The sequence below is a fragment of the Anguilla rostrata genome, chromosome 9 (assembly GCF_018555375.3).
Source record: "Anguilla rostrata isolate EN2019 chromosome 9, ASM1855537v3, whole genome shotgun sequence".
In the NCBI taxonomy this organism is placed as follows: Eukaryota; Metazoa; Chordata; class Actinopteri; order Anguilliformes; family Anguillidae; genus Anguilla; species Anguilla rostrata.
In genome coordinates this window covers 49,575,407-49,599,627 of record NC_057941.1, presented here as the reverse complement: position 1 = coordinate 49,599,627, position 24,221 = coordinate 49,575,407, and the positions used below count along the sequence as shown (strand labels likewise).

Sequence of the window (24,221 nt, the reverse complement as noted above, 5' to 3'; positions counted from 1 at the left end):
CTATTCATGGACTTTCAAATGACAAATTAAATATAATAAATATAGCATAAATTAGTGAATTCTTCTGCTCAAAAATAACTAACACCGCCTAAAAGTAATATTTACTTATTTATTTATGTATTTATTTATTTAGAACAGTTAATGTAGCGGATGCCATCTGGACATATACATTTGCGTTATTTGCCAAAACACTACGTTGTGTTCAAAACAAACTGAGGGATGCAACACAGTAACATCAGACATACTCAATAACATTGCCAATGTTTCATGACGGAAATCTCAGACAACACTGCCACACTGCGGAGATCTGGGAGATTGTAGCAATCCCATCCTGCTCCGCGCTCGGCTCCATACCCACCGACCGTCTGATGCTTGCAACTGCTGGAAGCGGACATGTTAGACCGGCCTATCCGGAGATAAACATTGCTAATATCAGAGTGCTGGACGGTACAGGGCAAAGTCGTAGAGACGGGAGACAATGGACGCTGTCAACGCTTTCAACCAGGAGGTAAGCCTGTCTTTGTGGGCGACGGGGGCCTGGAAAACTACTGGAACCGTGGCGGTTCCCGTCATGTGAACTCGGCTGTCCGATTCTGCACTTGTGGAGGCCGTGGAGTAGTCTTGCTTTCAGGCCGCAGGCTGAAAATGCACTCATGCTGCGAAAGTGATAGCATAAGGACACTTTGGCGTGTGCTTTCCGCACCCCGTGGAAACCCTGGAGTATTTTGTGCGTGTTTAGTGCATGCAAAACCACGCAATAGTGTCTGGCTTGGCCCACTGTAGGTGGCTTTGACGTGCTGGTCTCCCAAAAAAAGCTAGCTAGCTGCTAGCCAGCCAGCTAACCAGGTTCAGTGTGGGTGTGTAACTAACGAGGTGTCATTGGAAAGCTGCTGCAACGTAAATAGTTTCAGGTGTCCTACTTCGTGCATTGCAGTGGTTGGATAGAGCTTCAACTCGGGGATCTTATAAATAAGCAATATTTCCAACATTTCTATGTGCGGGGAGCGCAACTCCTCTGGCACTGTGCATCGTTACCAAGGTAGCTAGTAAGCTAAAGTTAGCTAGCAGCTAGCTGAAGTAGGCAATGCGCGGGGATAGAAGTGGTACTTCCTCGTCGGGGCTCAATATCTGTTTGTGTATATGTGTGGGCGAGAGTTTGTGTGTTGCTGTTGGCTATGTTTAGCGTCTTAAACTCTTGCTGTTTCAATAATGTGTTATTGGTGTTGCTAGCTGTTAAAATTAGGAATTATAGTAAGATAGCTGCTATAGTGGAGAGTTCATGGGGTGTCCGCAAGTGCCCTTTGATGTGACACCCCAAATTTGACACGTAGTAAAACTGGCTCTCCCTCGTAGGCCTCTTTCCGATTAAAGTAGATAAAGTAGTTCTTGTGAATGTAACCGAACGACATTATTTTTATATTTCGTATTCTATATTCAATCTAACACATATAGAATAACAACCGTTATTACTTTCCATGGGTTCGGTTTCTAACATTAACTTGCTTGCAGGTTAATTGGTTCCAAGAAACAGTCAAAGACAGCTGTTTTATTAATGAGTTTCCAATAGGCAATGCATTATAGCTTGTGTATGTAGTATGCTTTCAATGAAACACCCACACACACGCACGCACATGCACACACACAGATATATCAACGTTGAGTATGTTAATAGACTTGGTAAGTAAAGAGATTGTTGGACAACTGTTATTTGTTTTGCTTAAGTTTCCTTTACAAGAAAGGGACATCTTGTATATTAGTTTGATGATTAGACAGCAAGCGATTTAAAATAAGGATGTTCAAAGATCAGAATTCTCCTTTGCTTTGTCATCGCTTGTGCTGGGATCACCTGCTATTACGGATTAAAAACCAGGAAATTTAGTCTTAGTCGTAATACTTAGATTACTGAACGGTGTTAGACGCTTCTAGCATTGCCTGACGTTTAGGCGTAGTATGATCGGAAAACTTGCTCTACACACGTATTCTCTCTCAACTCCCATTAAAATTATTTTGGTTGCATGCATGCATGAACAAATTCTTTCATTCATTCACTTATAGGATGAACAAGTTATTCTTCCTCAGCAGCTCAAATAAAATGGAGCAGTGTAAGATAGGCTTAGTTGAAATGGTGAGACAGGATTGTTGAGAATTATTAGCCAGTTCCGGGGAGGTTGTTTTATGTAGCTGGGGATTGAATTAACCACAGGCCAAACAGTGTGTTCCTAGAAAGAGTGTTGGGAAGCTCTGATAGGAGACTGTTGAAGTGATCGTCGTTCGGACTTAAAAAATGAATATATAATAAAACCAGTGTTCTTCATTTAGGATCAAACTATTTTCAGCTGTTATGTTAAAAGGGCTTAAATACAATTTATATTGACCTGAAATGAGAGTGAGAGATGGAGCAAAATGACCAAGTATTGGTTTTATGACCACTGTTGAGCTAACAGAGGTGTGTGTGACAGTGAACAAGTGCACAAAATTACCAGTTGCTTCTTTATTATGACCACTGTTGAGCTAAATGTGGTGTGTGTGTTTGTGTGTGTGTGTGTGTGTGTGTGTGTGTGTGCGCGCGCGCGTGTGTGTTCCTTTCTTTGTGTTTGACAGACTGTGTGATCTTGCCCCCAGTTTTAGAGGGCTGCTAGTTTTTAGTGTGTTCCAGGATTTCTGTGCTTGTCACTGGTTGGCCGAAGAGTCCACACTTTGGGTTTCCTTAACTGGCTGCCGACACTGCAGAAACTCTGCAGACGCTGTGGCCCTTAATGACAGCAGTCTGACACCCCAGGTCTAAAACCTGTGCGTGATGCATTACGTGTGCGCAAGAGCGTAGCTCCTCGTTTGAAAGCGTCCTGTAATTGTATCTGAGTCTCTGTCTGTCCCTGGATAAACACGGAATATGACCTCAGCTACTTTTTCGCCGTGGCGACGTGACTCATCCTGGTGTCATGCATCCTCAGTCGCTGGTGGGGAGCTACACATGAAACCCCAGTTGTCACTCCACCATTTTGGTCCTTCTGTTCCCCCCCCACTCTACCCGTTTTCCCATTACTGTGTGGCAACTGGAGCCCCGCTGGTGTGAGCTGTGGCTCTGCGTGCTTTGTACAACTGCTGGCTTTACAGTGGACTTTGGTTCATGTTCCCCGATGCGCCACTGTCTGCGGCCAATTTGCTTTGTAACATTTGTCTTGGCTTATCAGATGTCATTCTCGTTCTCTTTAGCAGCATAGGCTAAATTAGCATTCATCACAACAAGAATGGGGTACATTTGTACTCTTCATTGGTATTGTAACATATAATACTGAGAAGATATATGTGAAGATATATATTGTTACCTTTGTTATCCTTCTAAGAAGATCATTGGTCACTTAAGACGCTGAAGTTTGACATCTCTTAGCTTGCATTGCTGCCTTCCTTTGGGGTCTACTGTGGCGAATATCATTGTGCTTAGGTTGTGTGTGACATCATGTGTAACGCACGTGGCTGTGTTTCCTTTAGTTGTCTTTGTCAGGGATGTGACTGTTCCTGAGTTTTCCTGCTTAATTAGGAAATGCTTATCTAAAGTGACATACAACAGTGAATACTGAAGGTCACTTGGAACAACTACAAAACACAGGTCTGATGAGGTACAATGCTCATTATGTACAGTTATTCATAGGCAAGAACACATAAGGTCCAGTTCACAGCCCATAGCAATACTTAGGCTGATGTATGAACCTGCCACAAGTGCACGTGAGGGGGTGGCTACGAACAAGCGCAGAAACCGACCGTTTGTGCATTGATGCTAAAAACCGAGGTCATTATTTAGGTCTTCACTTTCCGCAAGTCCTCACGCTGTTTGACGACGGAAGCTAGACGCGGCACAAACACGAAAGCGCTATCGCTCCAAGCATACCGGATGGGCTTCACACAACGGGCTGAGTTTTATTTGTCTTTTTTCCTTCCCCCGCAGTTGTTCTCCTTGATGGACATGAAGCCGCCGATTTCCCGAGCGAAGATGATTTCGATAACGAAGTCGGCCATAAAAGCTATTAAGGTAAGGAATAGCGCGCGGTAGAGGATGGAGAGAAGCGCGGATGTTTGCGCGGAGGATATTTACTGCCGATGTCCGCTCTTGCGTTAGTCATCGTTTTATTGTCAGAACGGTATGAGAGGGGGTCTATATAGTTGTGTGTATATGTGTGTCAGTCACAATTGCCCTGTCATTAATGAGTTAGAGAATAGACTCTTTTTGTGATGAGAAGCGATTTGTGTAGAAAATGTGCAGTGAGAAAATGTCCTGTTTTCTTTGTAGTTGTATAAGCACGTCGTCCAGATTGTCGAGAAGTTCATCAAAAAGGTGAGTGAATGAAAAAAGTTGCTCTACTCTTGTAAAACTTTTGCAAGCAGAAGTTCTGCAAAAGAAACAATCAGAATCAGAATTGAAAGTTTTGTGACCATTTAGATTTCTAAATGAGACAGTTTTGGTTTCTGTAACAAAGTTTTAGATCTTTAAGTGATTGTTTTGTTCTGACATTTTCTCTCTTGTCTGATCTGATGTGCTCTTCTCTCTTAGAATGCGGTCTGAAATGCTCTTCTCTCTAAATATGTGAACTGAAAAGCTGTTCTCTTTAAGAATGTGTCCTGAAATGCTCTCCTCTCTATGAATGATCTGAAATGCTCTCCTCTCTATGAATGATCTGAAATGCTCTCCTCTCTATGAATGATCTGAAATGCTCTCCTCTCTATGAATGATCTGAAATGCTCTCCTCTCCCTGAATGTGTTCTGAAATGCTCTCCTCTCTATGAATGTGTACTGAAATGCTCTCCTCTCTGTGAATATGTACTGAAATTCTCCGCTCCTCTCCCAGTGCAAGCCAGAATACAAAGTCCCGGGCCTGTACGTGGTGGACTCCATCGTGCGCCAGTCCCGCCACCAGTTTGGGGCAGACAAGGACGTTTTCGGACCCAGGTTCACCAAAAACATCACGGGCACGTTCGAGAACCTCTGCCTTTGTCCCACGGAAGACAGGGTGGGTCTCTGCGACGCTTCGCTAACAGGCTGGCGCTGTGTTGAGAGAGTTCTGAGAGGGGCGTGCAGAACAGCTGCGGTATATATGTGTTGCTAGTGTGTGGTTTAGCCAGGACCCAACGAGTCTAGGTCAGGCTAAGCATTCACACTCAGACTGAGGTTGGGTCAGATATAATTGTAGTTACATTTGTGCTGCTTTTACTTCGAAGAGTCCTGTGTAAATTTTGAAATTTTTGGGGCTCTGTTTGGGTTGTACTACAAAAATACAGACTGTTTTTTGGCCTTGGGTCAGGCAGTATTTTATAGGCTCTGTTTGGTTTCTGACTCAAATTTTGGGCCTGAACCGAAGCCAATCCCCCCCCCCCCCCCTCCGGGGGTCGTTGCTCTCTTCCTGCTGCTCGCTGTCTCCACGTTGGCGGGTGACAGGGGCATGTGTTTATAAAAAAAAAAACATACTTATTTAACCAGGATGAAACCCCATTGAGATCTTTGAAATCAAAATTGCGAGGGGGACCCGACATAAAACGCAAAAGTTACAGTAGAGAGAGGCGAGTTGCGAGCGTCACACGGAGAAAGAGACGGCTAGCGGCGCGTGCGCTTTGCGTTCGCAGAGCAAGATCGTGCGGGTGCTGAACCTGTGGCAGAAGAACGGCGTGTTCAGGATCGAGATCATCCAGCCGCTGCTGGACATGGCGGCGGGTTCCAGCAGCTCCGCCGCCCCGCCCGACGCGGAGAACGACGTCCCGGACGCAGGTGGGCACCCCGGGGCGGGTCACGGGACAGGGGTCATGTGACTGCTTTTTACTGCCGGGCGGGGTCACGTGCTGTACTGATAATATCGTATACTCTGGTAGTAGTTCTTTTTCGGGGTATCCATTTCCAACACCAGCTCACCACATTTACCAGCACCATTCACATTTGTGGATTCAAGCCTGTTTTATTCATTCATGTTTTTATGAAATCACTACCACTTTTGTCCACTGAACTTTTATCACTTAACTGCAAATTTAATAATTGACCTGTTCTTTTGTCCGCTTCGTTTTTATCAGGTAGTTTTTGTTACTTCCACCACTCGTATGTTCCCTCTGCTGGCGGACAGCAGTATAGACGCCATTGCCTGGTACAGAACTAATTGTCCTGCGTGCATGACATGCCTAGCCTATGATTTATGAAACACGCCAGGAATACTGTATTATGGAGTATGAAAAAAAATGCAGTGTATTATACGAGAGTCTCAATTTCATTAAGTTTCGCAGAGATGCAAAGCAGACAAAAAAAGCGAAATCTGTTAAACAGATGAGTGTGCATGTCTGCGTGTTTCTGGGTGTGGGTGTGTGTGTGTGTGCGTGTGTGTGTGTGTGTGTGTGTCCCTGTGTCCGCAGGCTCTCCCTCCACTCCAGTGAAGGCCGCAGAGACCCAGCCACCAGTCACCGCTAACTCCATCGTGGCGGCCGTGCCCCAGCTGCAGAACTCGGACGCGTTCGCCGCCGTCGCTCAGCTCTTCCAGTCTTCCCAAGGCCAACAGGTAGGCCACGCCCCTTCCTGCCCAGACAGGAAGCTGTCAAAGGCTGGTACAGTCAGTGGAGTTGTCATGTTTCCATTTTCATTTTGGTCAGTCCAAATTTATTGAAATTCGGTTAATTGGGGGAAAATAAACCGTTTTTGGCCTCAAATGACCTTTGACCTTAAAGCTTTGACCTTTGACCCTCCCTCCGCCAGCTCCAGCAGATGCTGCAGACGTTCCAGCAGCCAGGCCGACCCCAGTCCCCCGCTGTGGAGAACAGCATGATGACCCAGCTGCAGCACCACGGCCCCGCCCCTGTCCCCGCCCCCGTCCCAGTCCCCGCCCCCCAGCACAACCCCCTCCTCCCTCAGCCCGTGGAACAGAAGGCGGCCTTCGACAAGGTGACAGTGAGTAACTCCTCTCCTTTTCCCTTTTCTCTCTATCACTTTCTCTTCATCTTTTTCTCTCTTTTGCTTATCTCTTTCTCTTTCTCTCTGTCACATACAGTGGAAGGGATGTTAGTCGTGTATTTTCATCAATAAAATTGCTTTTCCGTGCTCTCGTGTCCGTTCTTCAGAAACTTCTCGACCGCTTCGACTACGACGACGAGCCGGAGGGAGCAGACGACGGGAAGAAGGACGACTCGACGGCCGCCCCTCCTCCTTTGTGAGTTTGCTGGCATGTGAGAAAAGGGAAAAAGCGTTTGCTCACGCAGTCAGGTGGGCTGTCTCGTTACCGGCAGTCCTGAAGGGCAGCTCTGTGTGTGAAGAGCAGTGCTTTTCAGGGTTTTGTAACATCAATGCCTGTCGTGATTGGCTACATCTGGCCACCATGCCATCACTCCTACATGTGATTGGTCCCTCATGTTCCCCTCCCACATTTGTTGCCCTGGATGAGCTGCCTGCAAAAATAAAAAAATCAGTAAAGTAGGTGATGCCTAATGGCGGAAATGCCCAAACTGTCAACATTACATGTAAATTAAAAAAATGTGCAGTACTAACGTTGCTTAATATTTGTAATGTCTGGGACAGTTCATGACAAAATGGCTGCTTTTTGTCCTAGTTTTTTTTTAAACGTTATAAACACGTTGGCTGTCTGATGAGCTCATGCGTGTGTTTCTGTGTGTTTCATCATCACGTCTGCGGCCTGTCGCTCAGCGGGTTCCCGGACAGCGCCCAGCAACAGCAGCAGCAGCAGCAGCAGGGCTACCCCCATATGCCCGCCCAAATGCCCGCCCACATGCCCGCCCAGATCCCCCACATGGAGCACTTCCCTCCTCACATGATGGGCATGACGCAAGACCCCGCCCACCAGGTGTGCAGCGCTGACCTTGTTAGATAAACTGACAGACACACAGACAGAAAACACACACACGCATGCACACACACACTCACACACACGCACGCACGCACACACACACACACACACACACACACACACAGACACACGCACACACACACACGCACGCACACACACACACACAGACACACGCACACACAGACACAAAACACACGCACTCGCACACACACACACACACACACACACACACACACACACAGATACACACACACACACACACACACAGATACACACACACACACGCACGCACGCACACACACACACACACACACACACACACACACACACACACACACACACACACACACACACACACACACACACACACACACACACACACACACACACACACACACACACACACACACACACACAGTCCTAACACAGCGTTTGCTGTTGTCCCTCAGGTCCCCCTCCCTCCGAACGGACAGCTCCAGGGCTACGGCATGATGCACGGTCAGCCCTTCCCTGGCATGATGCAGCCCATGGGCCAGCAGCTCCTCCAGCCCGGCACAGCGCCCCCTGCCTTCCCGGGGGTCTACCCACCCCAGAGCGAGGCTTTCGCTCAACACATGGCACAGCAGGCACAGGTGAGGGTTTCTCCCCCCTCCCTCCCCGCTAAAAATTTAATTCACTTGTTATTTCACCATTTCACTATCTTAACATGAAACTTTTCATCTTAAAGTAGTGCACATTATTCATCATGTCAACAAAGGGAGATAGCTTGGAGTGGCAACCCCTTGCAACGTATTGCAACATTTTAAAACACCTCAGAGGTTTGTAGTTCAGGGTCTTCTAGCAGAACTGGTATACCAGAGGACGCGCCTTTAAAAAAATGTTCTTATTTATTTTTAAAGAAGTTATGATTTGACTGAAAAATGAATATGGCACTTTGAGAGCAAAGCGTTGCATTTCTGCAGGCATTTACAAGTATGCCGTCCCCTCCCCCCCAAAAGACAGCCAGTGAGAGATATGTGATGCACTAGATTAATATTTGCTTTAATGTTTTATTTGTGTTGGCGTGCTTTCGTTGGGGCTGTTTACTCACAGAGAATAGGGCAAGGGTGCCTAGCTTGGGCGTTTAAAGGGACAGTAGGGAGCTACTGTAATTAGCTCTGTGTTTCTCACTGGTGATACTCTACCAAACTCTCTCTCTTTCCAGACTCGTTCTAGAACCTCTGCAGCTGTGAGTAAGAGACAGCGTGCTCTGCGAAAGCTTTGTTAATTATGTAAGATTTGGCGTTCGTCTAAGGTAGCTCTTAAATCTGGGCAACGGCTTGCTCTCAGAAAATTACCCCACTTGCTTGTGGAGGTCTGTCGTATGACGCAACAAATCCCGTCCAGTGCCAGTATTTTTTTCTCATAATAAGAAGCAAAGTTTTCTGAAACGTACATTCCCTCTGATTTCCCTCGACTGTGTCAAGGGCTGTGTAGGTCTCCATCTATTCTTAACCCAAAAAATGAACTGCTCGCACTAGCAAATGCACTTCATCGAAGCTAGGGTGCTGGTGTGGATTTTGTGGTGCATTCTGGGTAGTGTAGTTCACCCATGAAACCTCCTGAAAAGAAGCCCCCTTGTCCCTTGTCTCTCGCTCGATGCAGCCATTGATTTAACAGTGATTACCCTGCGAAACCCTCTTAAGCTCAGTTCCTGTCTTCCTCTCTTTTTCTGAATTTAGGACGTGTCCATGGAAGTCGATCCGCCCCTGAACAAGGATGGAAGGCATCGGCCTGACGGGAGGAGGTCCAGGTCCAGGTCAGCCTCCAGGTGGGAATATAGGTTCTTAAACATTGATTGTTTAAGTTTGAGGTCTCTGTTCAGCCGCAGGATCTGCTGGTTTTTATTTTCACCCTAAAATTGGTCAGCCGATACAGACTCAAGAAGCCAGGTGAGGTGAGGTTAAATGAGCAGTGAACCACTCAGACTGATCGATTGAGTGCAGAGTAGAGCTGAATCCCAGAAGGCCCTGCTGCTCTCCAGGACCAGGGTTGTGTGTGTGTCTCCGTTAATTACACATGATAACCTTTGAGGGTTCAAAGGTCAGGATTTGAAATGAACTAGTGAATGGGGGGAAAGAATGACTCCCCTGCGCCCTCTCCCCGCCCCGCCCGTTTCCAGATCGCCGAAGAGGAGGCGGTCCCGGTCGAACTCGCGCTCGCGGAGGTCGCGGCACCGCCGGTCGCGCTCGCGGTCGAGGGACCGGCGGCGGCACTCCCCGCGCTCGCGGTCCCAGGAGAGGAGGGAGCGCGAGCGGGAGCGCGAGCGTCGGCAGAAGGGCCTGCCCAGCCTGAAGAACGAAACGCTCAGCGGTACGGTCCCGTCCCGACCCGTCCCGTCCCGTCCCCTCCCCGGCCTCTCCTCCTTAACCCTTAACAGTTACTCTGGATAATTCAGGGGTGACTGCAGCTGTGTGTTATTCTGGGGGGGGGTGTTTCACAAAGCAGACATTACTGATTTAGCTGGATAACTTCACTGAGTAAAACCCACTTTTTATTTCAGTCCATGTTTTAGATTTGGGAGGGTTTTGGATTTTACTCTGCGGTTCAACTCCGTAATCCTGTTTGTGAAACAGGGCCCTGGATGGTTTAGGAGTCTGTTGTGTGTGTAGCCTCCCAGATTTGTATACAGAGTCGGCAGCTAAAGTCTGCAAACCCTGTAGGTTTTCTGGATGTGGGATACGACACCACCGTGGATAAAAATATTGACAGTATAAACAGTATGTTATTATTATGCGAAATAATAAATCCTAATTAGAAAGTACGTATATTAAAACTCATACTATATTAGTTTTAATATTAGCATAAATAAATAATAATCCTTATAATTTTATAGATGAAAAAGTACGGTAAGTTAGTTAATACTTACTATAACTAGGGAAAAGATCTATGTAGATAAATACAGTAGTAAGAGCAATGTACTATACAGATAATAGTCCTAGATAGTATAGTATAGATATGCAGTGTTGTTTTTTGTGTCAGTGTGCAGCACGACGCTGTGGGTGGGCCAGCTGGACAAGCGGACGCAGCAGCAGGACGTAGCCTGTCTGCTGGAGGAGTTCGGCCAGATCGAGTCCATCAACGTGAGTGGGCGCGGCCTGTGGGCGGGGCTTCCTGCCTGGGACTCTTTACCTGGCTCTTATGTGGGAACTTGGGAGTAGCTGGGAGGCAGAAGCAGTGGGGGGGTGGAAAGTGTCTTGATTGACAGATCGATATGTGAGCTGTCACTGGAGTGCACCCAGGCCTGAACGCTAACACCGCCCCCCCCCCCCCCCCCTCCAACCCCCTGCTTAGATGATCCCCCCCAGAGGATGTGCCTACATCGTGATGGTCCACCGACAAGACGCCTTCAGAGCCCTGCAGAAACTCAGCCGGGGCTCCTACAAAGTCAACCAGAAAGCCATTAAGGTAGAGTACAGGAACTCTCTCCAGAAAGACATTAAGGTAGAGTACAGGGACTCTCTCCAGAAAGACATTAAGGTAGAGTACAGGAACTCTCTCCAGAAAGACATTAAGGTAGAGTACAGGGACTCTCTCCAGAAAGACATTAAGGTAGAGTACAGGAACTCTCTCCAGAAAGAGTCTATGTATCCTTCTTTCACTACTACCTCTCTGTGTTTTTCTCTTTCTCCCTCCCTCCCTCTCTCTCTCTCTCTCTCTGTCTCAGATTGCCTGGGCCTTGAATAAGGGCATTAAGCCTGAGTACAAGCAGTATTGGGACGTGGAGCTGGGGGTGACCTACATCCCCTGGAGTAAGGTCAAAGTGGAGGACCTGGAGAGCTTCCGGCAGGGAGGCATGCTGGACTCTGAAACGCTCTGCCCAGGTAACCCTCACCCACCACCTGGGCTCCCTCTGCCTGTCCGAGTGTCTGTGCTTTACCAAAAATAATCAGAATGACTGTAGAGTGAGTGCTTGTGGGGGCCCAGTTGCAGTTGTATAACCATTTGAAGAGTAGGTTTTTTTGTTTTGGAATGTTTCAAGTGTTCATTGAGTGTGTCAGTGTTCTAGAACTCCATTGATCTCAATCACCAGTCGTGATTGTGACATCAGCATTAGAATGTTCCGTTAAGAACATTCTAATCACATACACCTTAAAGGGATAGGGACAGAGTGTTTCTGGGTGGCCAGTTGTAGTTGTATTGAGTGAGTGTTTGTGACCCTTGTCCCGGTCCTGTCGCAGAGTGGAAGGACTCCCTGATTGACTCAGAGAGGACAGACGAGGTGGCGCAGAATGGCCGCTCGGACTCTGTACAGGCGGAGGAGACCCCGCCCGCTGCACCTGTACAGGTAAATACTGCTGGATTTCAGGTGAAACGCGTTAGAACTGCTGCCCTGTCACATTCTCTACATACATTATCAAGCTTAAATGCTGGGAGAACGTATCTTTAAAAAAGGTTTGTGAAGATAAAATTTTGTGTTAAATGAGGCTTTTGTCCTTATAAATACAAAAAAAAAAAGGTAATGAGAGCTATCATTAGAGGCCAAAGCTTTTCAGATGAACTAAGAACTACGACCAGTTCCATCCATGGCCTCACACAGGTGGGTGTTAGAATAGAAGATGTGGAGTTCTGCATTTACCTTCTCACCCTTTTAGGATACAGTGGCCACACAGGTACCCCATCATCGGTTTCCACAGTAACGAACCCGATCACACCGCGAGTTTGACTAATCCTGGCCAAGCTGGTCTCACGGTGGTTATATCTCACGCCCAACTTCAGAAACGTTCCTCTCCAAGTCACGTTCTCTCTCTCTCCTCACCCACGATGTTCGCCCATCCCCAACCGAAAGTGGCTCTCGCTTCTAAACGGCTGATTCGAGCGCCGATATCTCGGCCTGAACCGCACACACATAAGTGTTTTTGGCAGAGCGCGCGGCAGAGGCCGTGCCGTCGGCAGATAAAGCGGGCGTCTGTGCGGGGGAGGGGCCGAGCGGAGTCGCCATTCGGGGGGGGCGTTCCGCTTTTATCGCTGGGCACAGTCCGCAGGAGAGCCGCCAGTTTCCTTCCTCCGCGCTGGCGTCGGGCTCTGAGCGCGTGCGGGGAAAACCGCGAGCGCGCGGTCAGGGCCTCTTCCGCGCGGGCCGATGAGTCAGCGATGCGTCCCGCGCGCGCGCGGGCGGGGGGGGGGCGTCCGTTACCATGGCTACTTCCACCCCTTTCCCCCCGCTGGTTGTTCCTCTGCGTGTTGTGTCTGAACAGAAATGTGAAATCGTCCTCAGACACAGTCGCAAAAGGATTCACGCTTTGTTTAGTTCATTATGTGACGGGAGGAAGGATCTTTAATTACCGTTTTGGTGAGTCGGCGCCTTGCTTTGAGCTTCTCGTCAGGCGAAAAGGCATTTCCTACAGCACAGCGTCCCCATCATCGCACTCAGAGTCTTGTGTCTACTGTCCCACCAACATCACCTGCAGTTGTTTTCCCAGATTGCCTTGATTGCCTTGCCTTGTTCGAGTTCTAACCAAACCCAGTTCTGCTTGGCTTAAATCACCCTGGCTTCATATTGGAATGACAGAACAGAAGTGTACGTGTGTGTGTGTGTGTGTGTGTGTGTGTACACTACTCAATCAGTTTGCTGAAATGTACAGTTCAACTCCCATCGCCTGATGTGCCAACACATATAACCAGGGAGCTCCTCTGACACTGAATGACCTCACTCTGACCCCCTCTGAGTTGGACTGTATAGGAACTGAGTGCTGAGTGAGAGGGTCTATGTGACGGGTATTTGACAGGGCACCAGAGATGAAGTGCTAAAATGCTCACAGATCCAGCTGGAAGTCCTTCAACACAAGAACAGCCAAGGGGCACGCAAGGGTGTGGAATAACATGGAGAGGTCAGGGGGAAATGAAGCTGCCTGCGCAGTTAAAACACAGCGCAGTCATGCACTTATACCAGCGATCATCCTGCACACTCCATGCACCGTTTTTTGTTCACCCCTGAACCAGAGTGTTTGATGTTCTGTGGTAATCGGGCTGTGTTGGTTGTCATGTCTACTGTATGGCTGTCACAATAGAGTGTTACAGTTTGTAGTCCTAAAACCCGGAAGTAAGTTCGCTTTTTTGAGTCATGGGTCACATTTCCAAGGTTTTTCCCGATAGGGATTTCGTTTTATGCCAAAAATCAGGTCTGTGGTTAACATAAACCTAAGCGAGTTTCACGTTTTGTTTTACAAGATAAATAACACCTCTTAATATCTCAGCTGTGGATTTCGAAGCTATTGTGTGCTTTAAAAAAGTAAGTTGCTGTATCGAAACTACAAACGGCTGGCATGTGCAGGTGGGCTAGTGTGGAAACTTGAGCGGGCGGCCGCCAGCAATGTGCCCATTGTTGTAGTTTCTATGTGCCAGAAGTGTTCACATCAAATAATATCATTTCCCTTTTTACAGTCTGTTTGCACAATATTCACACACTCGATCAGTTAACACAGCTGAGAATGACATATTTGCAGGGGTGTGATAAAGACTTCAGAAGAGCCATTCTGAACTCACAAATTGCCAAAGCGGGTTGTGAAGGATATCATAGTGATGTAATTCCACCTGATAAGATGTACACTCTTTTTTTTTTTTTTTTTTTCCCTCTCTCTCTCCCTCCCTCTCACAGGTGCCCCCTGTCCAGCCCATGGGGGCAGTGGGAACCCTTCAGCCCCCAGCTTTCCCCGCCCACATGGGACTGCCCCCCCCGAACTTCCCCCCCGGGGTGCCCCCGCCCCCGCCACCCCCGTTCATGCGCCCCGGCTTCAACCCTATGCAGATGCCCCCAGGTAGGCACCCAAATCTGCCTCTGAGAAAGAGAGAGACTGAATGCGGGTTAAATTCAGTAATGCTCTCGGACAGTGACCCAGCAGTGTGAGCGTTGGGTTGTAAGTGCTGGGTTAATTTAGGCTGTTCTCCTGCCCCCTGTGCTGCTGCAGGTTTTATGCCTCCGGGCCCCATGCCCCCCCTGGGCTCCCCGGGACATCCTCCTCCGGCCTCCTCAATCAGTATGCCTACCTGTGAGCACTGCCTTTCACCTGTCACCTGCAGCATCTCTCACCTGCAGCAGCTCACCTACAGCAGCTCACCCGCAGCATCTTAGCTACAGCAGCTCACCTATCTACAGTATCTTACCTACAGCAACTCTCACCTGTAGCAACATATCATCTTTAGCATCTTAGCTACAGCATCTTATCTAGAGCAACTCTCACCTATAGCAGCATATCATCTTTAGCATCTTAGCTACAGCATCTTACCTAGAGCAGCTCTCACCTACAGCATCTCACCTGATCATTTATAATGGTCTGGAAATCAGCAGTTCTTGACTAATAAGGGATACCCATATTGAGTGTAGGGGCTAAATTTGTTCATATCTCTGTTCACTTACCATCGCCCCCCCCCCCACTGCAGCGGGAGCTCCGGGGAGCTCTGTGGAAGACCCCTCCAAGGACGCGTCGGGGGTGGGGTCCAGGAACAGCAGCGAGGCGGGGTCCATGCCTCCGCAGATGGGTGAGGCTGATGCGTACAGACCGTCTGTCCCTCCTGTCTGCTGGGTGTGGGGGGGGGTTCATTGTGTTTGGACCAGCTGTCCAGCTATAAGAAGTGAATACAAATGACACCTAAAAGCGTGTTATCGTGTAAGGGGAGAAGCTAAGTGAGGAGAGTTAAGCCTTGGGGTTGCCGTACTGTTGTCATGGCAACTGTAAGCATCACCGATCACAATCGTAATTTGCTGATTGTAACAGTGCAGTTTTTTGTGTTTTATGAGATATATGAGATGTTTTTCATAGAATTTGTGTGCTTGGGTAGGTCAGGTGTTGAAGGTTTTTTTTGTTTTTTTTCTCATAGGTAACCAGGTCCCAGGACCCCCAGGGATGAACATGCAGCCTCCTTCAGGGGGGCTTCTGGGGGCACGTCCGGGCATGATCCCCCTGCAGCGCCCCCCGGGGGTACCGCCCCCTCACATGCCACGTTTCCCCCCACCTCGCCCCAACATGCCGCCCATGCCCCCTCCCATGATGCACCGGGGCCCGCCCCAAATGCTGCACCGAGAGCCGCCCCCGGGCGGGTTTGGCATGCCGCCGCCCCACCCCATCCGGGGACCATTCCCTCCCCACGGACCCCCGTTCATGCGCCCCAGCGGGCCCCGGGGCCCCGAGGGGCCCGACGAGCGGGACGGGAGGCCCTTCCGAAACGAGCGGCCCGGGTTCGGGCGGGACAGGGAGCAGGAGCGGTTCGGTGGGGGAGGGGGTGCGCGGCGGCCCTTCGGAGGGGAGCGGCCCGAGGGCCGGGAGCGGGACAGGGAGCGCGAGCGTTTCGGGGGCCGGCCGGAGGAGGCGGAGCAGCGCGGCGGGTGGGAGCCGGCGAGGGAGCGGCGGGACTGGGGGCGGAGCCCCGAACGCGAGCGCGGGGGGCGGGACCCTGAGGACCGCGCCCGCCGCCCCGCCCCCGGGCACAGGGACAGAGAGCCGGGCATGCGGGAGAGGAGCACGCGCTGGGACCGCGACGACCGTCTCCATGCCGACGAGGGCGACGCCCCCGCCAGGCACCGCGCCGCCGAGCCCGCCGCCCCCGCCGCCCCCGAGCTTCCTCCCGCGGACTCCGCCAAAGACTCGGCCCCGCCCGAAACGCAGCCACCGGGCCACGAGCCCGAACCCACCGGCGCTCCCCGCCCTGAAGAGACACTGGAGCCGCCCGCAGCGGAGCCCGTAAAGACAGAACCAGCGGAGAAACCGCAGGAGGTTCAATCATGAGACGCAGCTGCGGTGCGCACGCGCTCAGTCTCGCTGTGCGCATCGGGGAAGGGGGGGCGGGGACGGGGCGGGGTGGATTATACTGTATTCGGAAAAAAGAATTACGGAAATAAACACTTCCGAAAGATGTGGAACGCTGCTGCACCTCTCGATCCGTGGCGTCCCGCCTTGCGGAACTTGAATGTTGTATTAAAATAAAGCGAGAGAGAAAGAGACGAAGAGAGCCAATCGCGCTGTAAATAAGCTTTCGCCACTCAGCACCTATTTGTAGTTTTTTTTGGGGGGGGGAGCGTTTTGTTCAGGCCCCTTTGTGTTGCAAAAAAAATAAAACAAAGTATAGAAACGGATTGAATCAAATGCAAAACCGACAGCGAGGCCCTTTTTCTGTAACGTTTTTTAACTTTAAATGTTTACGACTCATAGGATATGAGATGTTTCTATAATTTTTAAGTTAAAAATAAAAAAGACAAAACATGAAAATTAAATCTCCTCCAATATTTGAGCATTAGGGATTTTGTTTTTAATAAACTATTTTCGTACCAAGCCAGTGTGGTATTTGTTTCTACCATTTTGGTAGCGTTTTTTTTTTTAAATCACTACGTACTACTGTATTAAAGCGTGAGATTTCAGTTATCAAGTTAAATTGCTTGTTGTTACTTACACATGTTACATAGGTTTCAAGCCATGCACTGAAAGCTTACAGAAAAGCAAGGAACTGACTATTGGAATAAAATTAGTTTCGAGTAAAATTTATTTGTTTTATAGCGTGAGCTGTTAACAATCGTACACAACAAATGTCACCAATTGTATCTGTTATTAATTTCGCATATGTTGCCTTGAATTCATTGCTCTGTGTATTCTTCGAATAACGGGTCAAATTAGGGAGGGTTCTATGACGGCTGTAAACTGTGCTGTTCATCATAGCGTGAAGGTGCACAGTTCTATTTATTCAGGGCATGTGTGCATGCGGTTTTGCTTTTTTTAAACAGATGCATACTGTGTAAGTTCCTTGTTTCGTTCAATCGCCGGACCACGTGAAGATGTTTCACGACGAATACAAAAATGCACTACATTATGTTAGTAAATAGCTTTCATTTAGCAAATGTACTTAATAAGAATGACTGATAATATAGTACAAGTGACTCCTCGTGATTATCATAACTTAAGCAATAGGGCCAAACCCGGCTAACGATGCTCCCAGAACAGCACATAAAGCATTAAGATGCAGCGCCACTAATGCACACGCGCCAGTGCATTACGGGTATGTAACACACAAAATACTGATAAAATGAATGACTGGAGTAGATCAAGAACTAAGATGGATGTTGGAATTAACTCGTATAACAGGTATGGCCCTGGTTATGCACCCCTGTTATATATCGCCTTCAAATACAGAGAAACTAAACGAGCAAATGGCCCAGTCACAGTGAACAGCCAACTTTTTACGGTAAACTCAAGGCTGAATATACGCCCAGTCGACTATTGCTGAAGTCATGTGTGTATTTCTTTCACAGAGAAAATTTTGTATTTTAGACCTTGCGGTTTCCGAATCAGAGCTATCAAGCCTTATCTAATAAAACTTGCGTGACGTCTGACCACATTCTAAAGCCAACTGAGTTTGCGCACTGGGGGCGGAGTAAAAAAAGTCTCCAGCCTGATTGGACGCGCGTTCGAAGGCTGTCTTCCCGTGCAACTATATTGTTCCTGGAGTTGCTGTACGGCGTTTTCTTCTTCGGTAACGTGAGTTAAAATTGAAGGAACAAAATATGGCACTGAAGGCAGTTTGCGTTCTTAAAGGTACTGGTGACGTTACCGGGACCGTGTTCTTCGAGCAAGGGGTAAGGTTCAGATGCATTTGCAGTGAAGCAGTTTTATCTTTGCTATATTTTCCTCGCAGGCCTCTGCTATGGATGGCTATATCGGTAGCTTGCAGAAGTCCTGCTAGCTGAGATAGTTCTTCCCACCTCTTCGTGTAAAAAATGTCCTCTGCTCATTCATAGTTTAGCGTATTTCTGAGGACCTGGCAAATTAATCTCGAAAATTGACGTGCAATGTATGTCATTTATCCCTGTTTGTTTTTTTTCAGCACCACCAATTAGCTAAGTTTCTGACTTGTTTCCAATAACTTGTTGGCGAACCAGAAAACGCAAGCGCCGATTATAACCTAAATTAATTTGCCGCTAATTTTGCAAGAGAAGATCGCCATTAAAAATAATTAAATACGCTAGATGAATGCCCGTCTAGCGTGTTAGTTTGGTCAGATCGGTTGGCATGCCATGTGCAGCGACCTTTGGATAGCGCTAGCAAGTGGGGTAATGTTCCCGCCCCCAACTCTGCAAGTTGTACAAGGTTCCAGTTTTGCAGACGAATTCTATTGCTAGTTAACAGGACAGCATTCATTTGTTGCAAGTTGGCTTGCTAGCAGTCGTGTTTGATTTGGTTCAAGTTCAAATAAAGCTAATAGTTGGCTAGAGCTAACTTGTGTTTCTGCACAACATACGTGGTTGTTTTCCAGCTAGCGTTAAGGACTTGTGTGGTTTTGGACACGATTCAAATAAAGATAACTTTCGATTTTGAACAGATAGATTGCTACAACCTGTAGCCTACTACTACTAAAGCGGTCAAATCTAGCTAGCTAGCGTGATCGCGTTCTTGTCATATTTTGCTGAGTCATTTTTGGTTGGCCTCATATGACGCTTGCTTTACTCCGCAGCTAGACATTTAGCGAAGTCATTATGAGATGGGAATCGGTTTCTTAACCACTATGTGCGGCATTACATCAGTATTTAAAATCGCAAGGATGTAATTGGCAAGCTAGTGTTACGCACACACACTTCCCCTCCATGTTTTTAGGTTTTTAGGTAACATGCAACTAGATGATCTGAATATTTGCCCTTGGCTGCCGTTAAGGAATGGAAGAGTACGACTTGTATTTGCTTTTTGTGTTTCTGCGGCCAAGTGCACCACCGACAATGCTGTATCACTGAAAATATTTCGACTGCCTCTTTGCAAATGTCTGCAGGCTGGTGACGTGGGGCATGTAATGTGTAGCTAGCAACCACCAAGTAAATAAATAGTTATGTGGGCGTGTTTCCCAGGTGCAACTTTAAGGTTAGGCCACAAGTGCACACACAAGGCGTAGGAAACCTTGAAGCCTTGTTGCTTTGTAACATTTAATATCTGTCCCTGTGATAAAAGTAGTGTTTCGGAAAGGTCGGCCTGTTATTCCTAGGTTCCCTCTAACGACTTTCGAAGGACGAAATTCGACCTCGTTCCACCAAACGCCATTGATCCTCATGACATCCGCGCAAATGCGTAACACCAGACTTCCCCAACAGCGTGTAAATGTATTTAGCTCTGATTTAATTGCTTCCCTTCGGTTGCGAATTCCTAAATTCATGTAACACTGTGAGCGTGAAGTGCCCTGTCCGTTTCTGGATTTCATGCCAGTCTCATGTGAAGAATCGTTTCATTTGTTGACATTTTCGGTACGTTTCTCATGAATGGACTCTTGTGTCCCCACGTGACACATTTTGCAGTGCTCTGAACTATGGCGAAACCAGACTTGGTGTAAACAATTAATTCACTGACTGGTGGAAACAGAAACCTGCATAAACACTTCCTCCAGGAACAGAACTGACCACTTCTGATATAATGGGCTGTGGTGGAGTTTTCTCAGTGGAGTCTACCCATACCTAACCTTTTGCTGGACCAGATGTTTGTTTGCTTAATAAAACGCACTCGGGTCAGTGCTCTTAACCTGTTGAACGCGGCTTTGTTGAGTGCACCTGTTGTTGGGACAGATTATAAAACATGAACACGCAGGTGGGGAACTGCATTCCTTGAGGGACACGAATATCCGTTTTGGGCTTTTATCCCAGTTGTTTGCCTGAATTTCTCAGGCAATTATCAGCAGCAGTTGGCACAGAACCCTGTGGCAGTTCGGCTCTGCACTTGCAGCTCTTGTTATGCACCGCCTGGCTTAACGGTTGAGCCGATGTAAGTTTGGCGTGAAATCCAGAAACGGACTCGCTCCTGGAGTCGGAGCTGGATCCTCAGTGGCTTGCGTGTGCGCACACAGTGGTGTTGAGTGTGTGCTTCTGCTTCCGTCAGAGCGACTCCGCTCCGGTGCAGGTGACGGGACAGATCACCGGCCTCACCCCGGGAGAGCACGGCTTCCACGTCCACGTGTATGGGGACAACACAAATGGTGAGGTTCTCCTCCCCCCCCCCCCCACCCCAGCCTCTTTAAATACACACCCCAACATAAACACAGCAAGTCCTCCTAGTGTTTAGGTCCAGCCACCCCAATTTGATAATTAGCACAGTTCCTCAGCCAGGTGGTAGAACTAATTGGTGAACTCTGTTGGCTGGAGTTCATGGGTGGCAGAAACGCACAGCGGGACTTTTACTTTCTGACCCCTGGACGTTCCACCTCTCCCTGTGAGGCCATGTCTGGGGTGATTTGAGTTGCTTGTGTCTTGGTGCGTACAGTTGTGTGGTTAACACACTGAACTTGTGGACATTGTTCTGTCGTGTCTCCTGCACGGTGATTGGCTGCACGGTGATTGGCTGGTTCGGGGAGAGGCCCTGGCCATGTAAACAGATCAGATGCGGCCTGTTTGGTCCGTGGCTCTGGGTGAGGAGCGTAACGAGAATCTCTCTCTCTCTCTCTCTCTCTCCCTCTCTCTCCCCCCCTTCCCCTCTCTCTGTCTCTGTCTCTGTCTCTCTCTCTCTGCTCTCTCTCTCTGCTCTCTCTCCCTCCCTCTCTCTCCCCCCCTTCCCCTCTCTCTGTCTCTCTGTCTCTCTCTGTCGCAGGCTGCATCAGCGCTGGCCCCCACTTCAACCCGCATAACAAGACCCACGGTGGGCCCAAGGATGAAGTCAGGTGAGGGGGGGGGGGGGGGGTTGGGCAGGGGGGGTGCGGGGTGTCAGCTGCTTGTGACTGTGAAGGGGGGCAGGGGTGCAAAGGACACCAAATCCGCTTGTTGTCATGACGACGAAATTAGAAATTTCACAGGCTTATCTGATGTAGGCTGGGGGTGGGGGGGGTTAAGGGTAAGGTGGGGGCGGGCTCAGCAGAACCCACAGCGGCAGTAGGGGGGCGGCCCGTCCTGCCTCATGCATGTTCTCACAGGTTTTTGTGGCTGGGACATTTTCTGCTTGATTTTTTATTTATTTTTATAACTGGGTGCAGCAATAAAAGGGGCTTAAGAGATGGATGTGATGGTGTTCAGTGGCCACCCAGGACGCTTGTTTCTGAATAAATAATGTTCTCATTCAGCGTGTTTTCATGCTTCCCTCTTGCGGTATTGATGCACACGCACCACGCACAGGATGTGGGTGTAGCGAGAAAGCCGTTCAGTGTAACACGAGAATTGCACTTTGATTTAAAAGCAGAGCAGCACTTCGCATTGTTTGGGCGAGCACTATGAGCGATGAAAGGACCCACAGTTAGTCTTATTGTGTTCATTTAATTCCCTGGAAGCTCTTAATGTGGTATCAGTTTTATTTGTTTAGACCTGGTTTCAGTCCTCCAGACAGTGGTGATGGGATGACTTGTGTCTGCTGAGAGAGAGAGAGGGAGGGAGGGAGGCAGAGAGAGAGAGAGAGGAAGGGATGTCATCGTGATGATGTAATTTGCTTCCAGGCACGTGGGAGACTTGGGCAACGTAACGGCTGGGGATGACGGCGTGGCAAAAATCGACATCAAGGACAGAATGCTCACGCTGACCGGCCCCCAATCGATCATCGGGCGAACCATGGTGGTGAGGGAAACATTTAAAAAAATAAAAATAAAAACTGTAAGACGGGGATGTCAAGCTCCAGTCTGTCATTGGTGTTTCCACACTTAATTTAAGCGTGCAATTGGCTGATGAGTCCACACACCTCGTTTCCGAGGCCTGGATCGGCTGCTGAGTGACAGCAGCCCACAGAAGCCTTCAGACACTGCACCTGTTCAGCACTGCAATCTGGCAGCCCTGCCCAAAACCTTTAAAGTAGCAATCCTTCATTTTTTTCCATATTAAAAAAAAAAAAAAAAAAAAAAAAAATTCACATTTGATACCTTTTTAAAAAGGCATTTTTGTAGACAAATGGATTCAATGCATTTGTGTTCACAGTCCTTGTTCCTCTGAATGCTATTATATACCGGTGGTGTTGTGCGCAACGATTCCGCCAAGTATTTCATTGTGATGAGGCACGCTCAGGACCTTGCATGTCGAATGCGAAGGTCCTGAGCGTCTATAATGATTCACTGGATTATCACCTAAGGAAAAATATGCACTCTGTGCTCCTAGTAATGGGTACGTTTCCAATGGAACTCTGGGGAGTGTGAAAACGAACTGTTGTGACGGCCAGCTAATGTCACCACCAGATGGCGCCAAATCCACCAAAAGTGGAAAATGAAGGGTTGCCGCTTTGAAATACCTTGCGTACAGTCAATTATTTTTTTGGGGGGTTTATCGCTTGTTCTCTGTCTGTCTCAGATCCACGAGAAGGCCGACGATCTGGGGAAAGGAGGCAACGAAGAAAGCCTGAAAACCGGCAACGCTGGGGGTCGATTGGCCTGTGGGGTGATTGGCATCACGCAGTAACCCCGCCCCCCAACCCCCGTGTAACTGGAACCACTGTAGTGTCGCGGGTGACCAGTAAGGGTGTCCCAAAAGCATCAGGAAGTTCTTGAAGATAGTTTTATTTTTGCAAATGTTGCTATGGAGAAAAAAAATGTATGTATAGCTTAAGTATCGTATCCCCGTTTGAACCAAAAAAAAAAGAAAGTATTCCAGTTTGTTGGTCTGTAATGGGTACATATATCAGTCTGCTGTCTGTACCTGCGCACAGTAATTGTTGTCATGGAAGTAAATTAGGTTCTGTTCCCAGTGAATGTCTTCACCAAATAAAATCGTTGCTGGTAGTTTTGGCTGAATTGTGAAGTGTTCTTGTGTGTGTTCCAGCTTCGAGTTATTGGCGAAAACTGAACAAGCTTTGATATCTGTGTATTACTGACAATTAGCCACTTGGGGGCACAATTTCTCTTAGGTGGCTCTGCTGTCTGATAGTAGTAACCTTGGGTCACACTAGAGGGCGGTGCTGTCCCTCTGACAGATGTTCCATTACACTCTCCTATTCAAATTTTACCACTGACCACATATGAGCATTTGCTGTTCTATGTTAATAGGTGTTTTGTTATGCCATCTAAATCAATCACACTTTAGTATGCTATATGGTGCTCAAGTGACCTCTTGGAACGGCCTCATGTTTCAGTGAGACCATGCGCGTTAACTTAATGGTTAAAACTTCAAGGGAAGTTAAAATGACATGCTTGCTTCAGACCACCGCCACTGCAGGTAATTTGATCTCTACCGCAAAAACGTCTAAAATGTTCAGCGCGGTGAATGGTCTTTATTACACTACAGCTACGCACAGCGCGGTTGCCGTTTGAAGTTTCTTTTTTTTCCCAATTGTTCACGTTTGACCTACTGTCTCACACCGCTTTCTCCATTTTGCAACACTGACGTTTTACCATGTGATCTCTCATGTGCAAGTCGGACCAAAACTCGTGTGTTTCCTTCACTACACTTATTTATGATGTTTAAATGGCCCGCTTCCCCCAGCGCTGACACACACGTCCACC

The 24,221-nt window shown here is 48.2% G+C and overlaps 2 protein-coding genes across 3 annotated transcripts; both read left to right on the top strand.

Annotated features, from left to right (window-relative positions):
• The first annotated feature begins 285 nt into the window (after window positions 1-285).
• On the top strand, window positions 286-17,128 carry scaf4a (SR-related CTD-associated factor 4a). Of its 2 annotated transcripts, none has more exons than XM_064352628.1 (20): window positions 286-508; window positions 3,944-4,027; window positions 4,286-4,330; window positions 4,842-5,003; window positions 5,614-5,755; window positions 6,385-6,527; window positions 6,722-6,907; window positions 7,084-7,172; window positions 7,664-7,820; window positions 8,273-8,455; window positions 9,545-9,633; window positions 9,985-10,175; window positions 10,845-10,945; window positions 11,157-11,270; window positions 11,530-11,686; window positions 12,044-12,150; window positions 14,461-14,620; window positions 14,771-14,851; window positions 15,243-15,341; window positions 15,681-17,128. In XM_064352628.1, the coding sequence occupies exons 1-20, from the start codon at window positions 479-481 to the stop codon at window positions 16,583-16,585; spliced, it is 3,225 nt and encodes a 1,074-aa protein (XP_064208698.1). In that variant the 5' UTR covers window positions 286-478; the 3' UTR covers window positions 16,586-17,128. The 2 variants fall into 2 exon arrangements, with proteins under 2 accessions (XP_064208698.1, XP_064208697.1); XM_064352627.1 differs by having other exon boundaries at window positions 6,722-6,913.
• Window positions 17,129-18,256: 1,128 nt separating this feature from the next.
• Window positions 18,257-23,501, top strand: sod1 (superoxide dismutase 1, soluble). The gene is made up of 5 exons (XM_064352629.1): window positions 18,257-18,423; window positions 20,699-20,795; window positions 21,404-21,473; window positions 22,236-22,353; window positions 23,074-23,501. Exons 1-5 carry the CDS (start codon window positions 18,352-18,354, stop codon window positions 23,179-23,181), a joined length of 465 nt encoding a protein of 154 aa, XP_064208699.1. The 5' UTR covers window positions 18,257-18,351; the 3' UTR covers window positions 23,182-23,501.
• The last annotated feature ends 720 nt before the right edge of the window (window positions 23,502-24,221 follow it).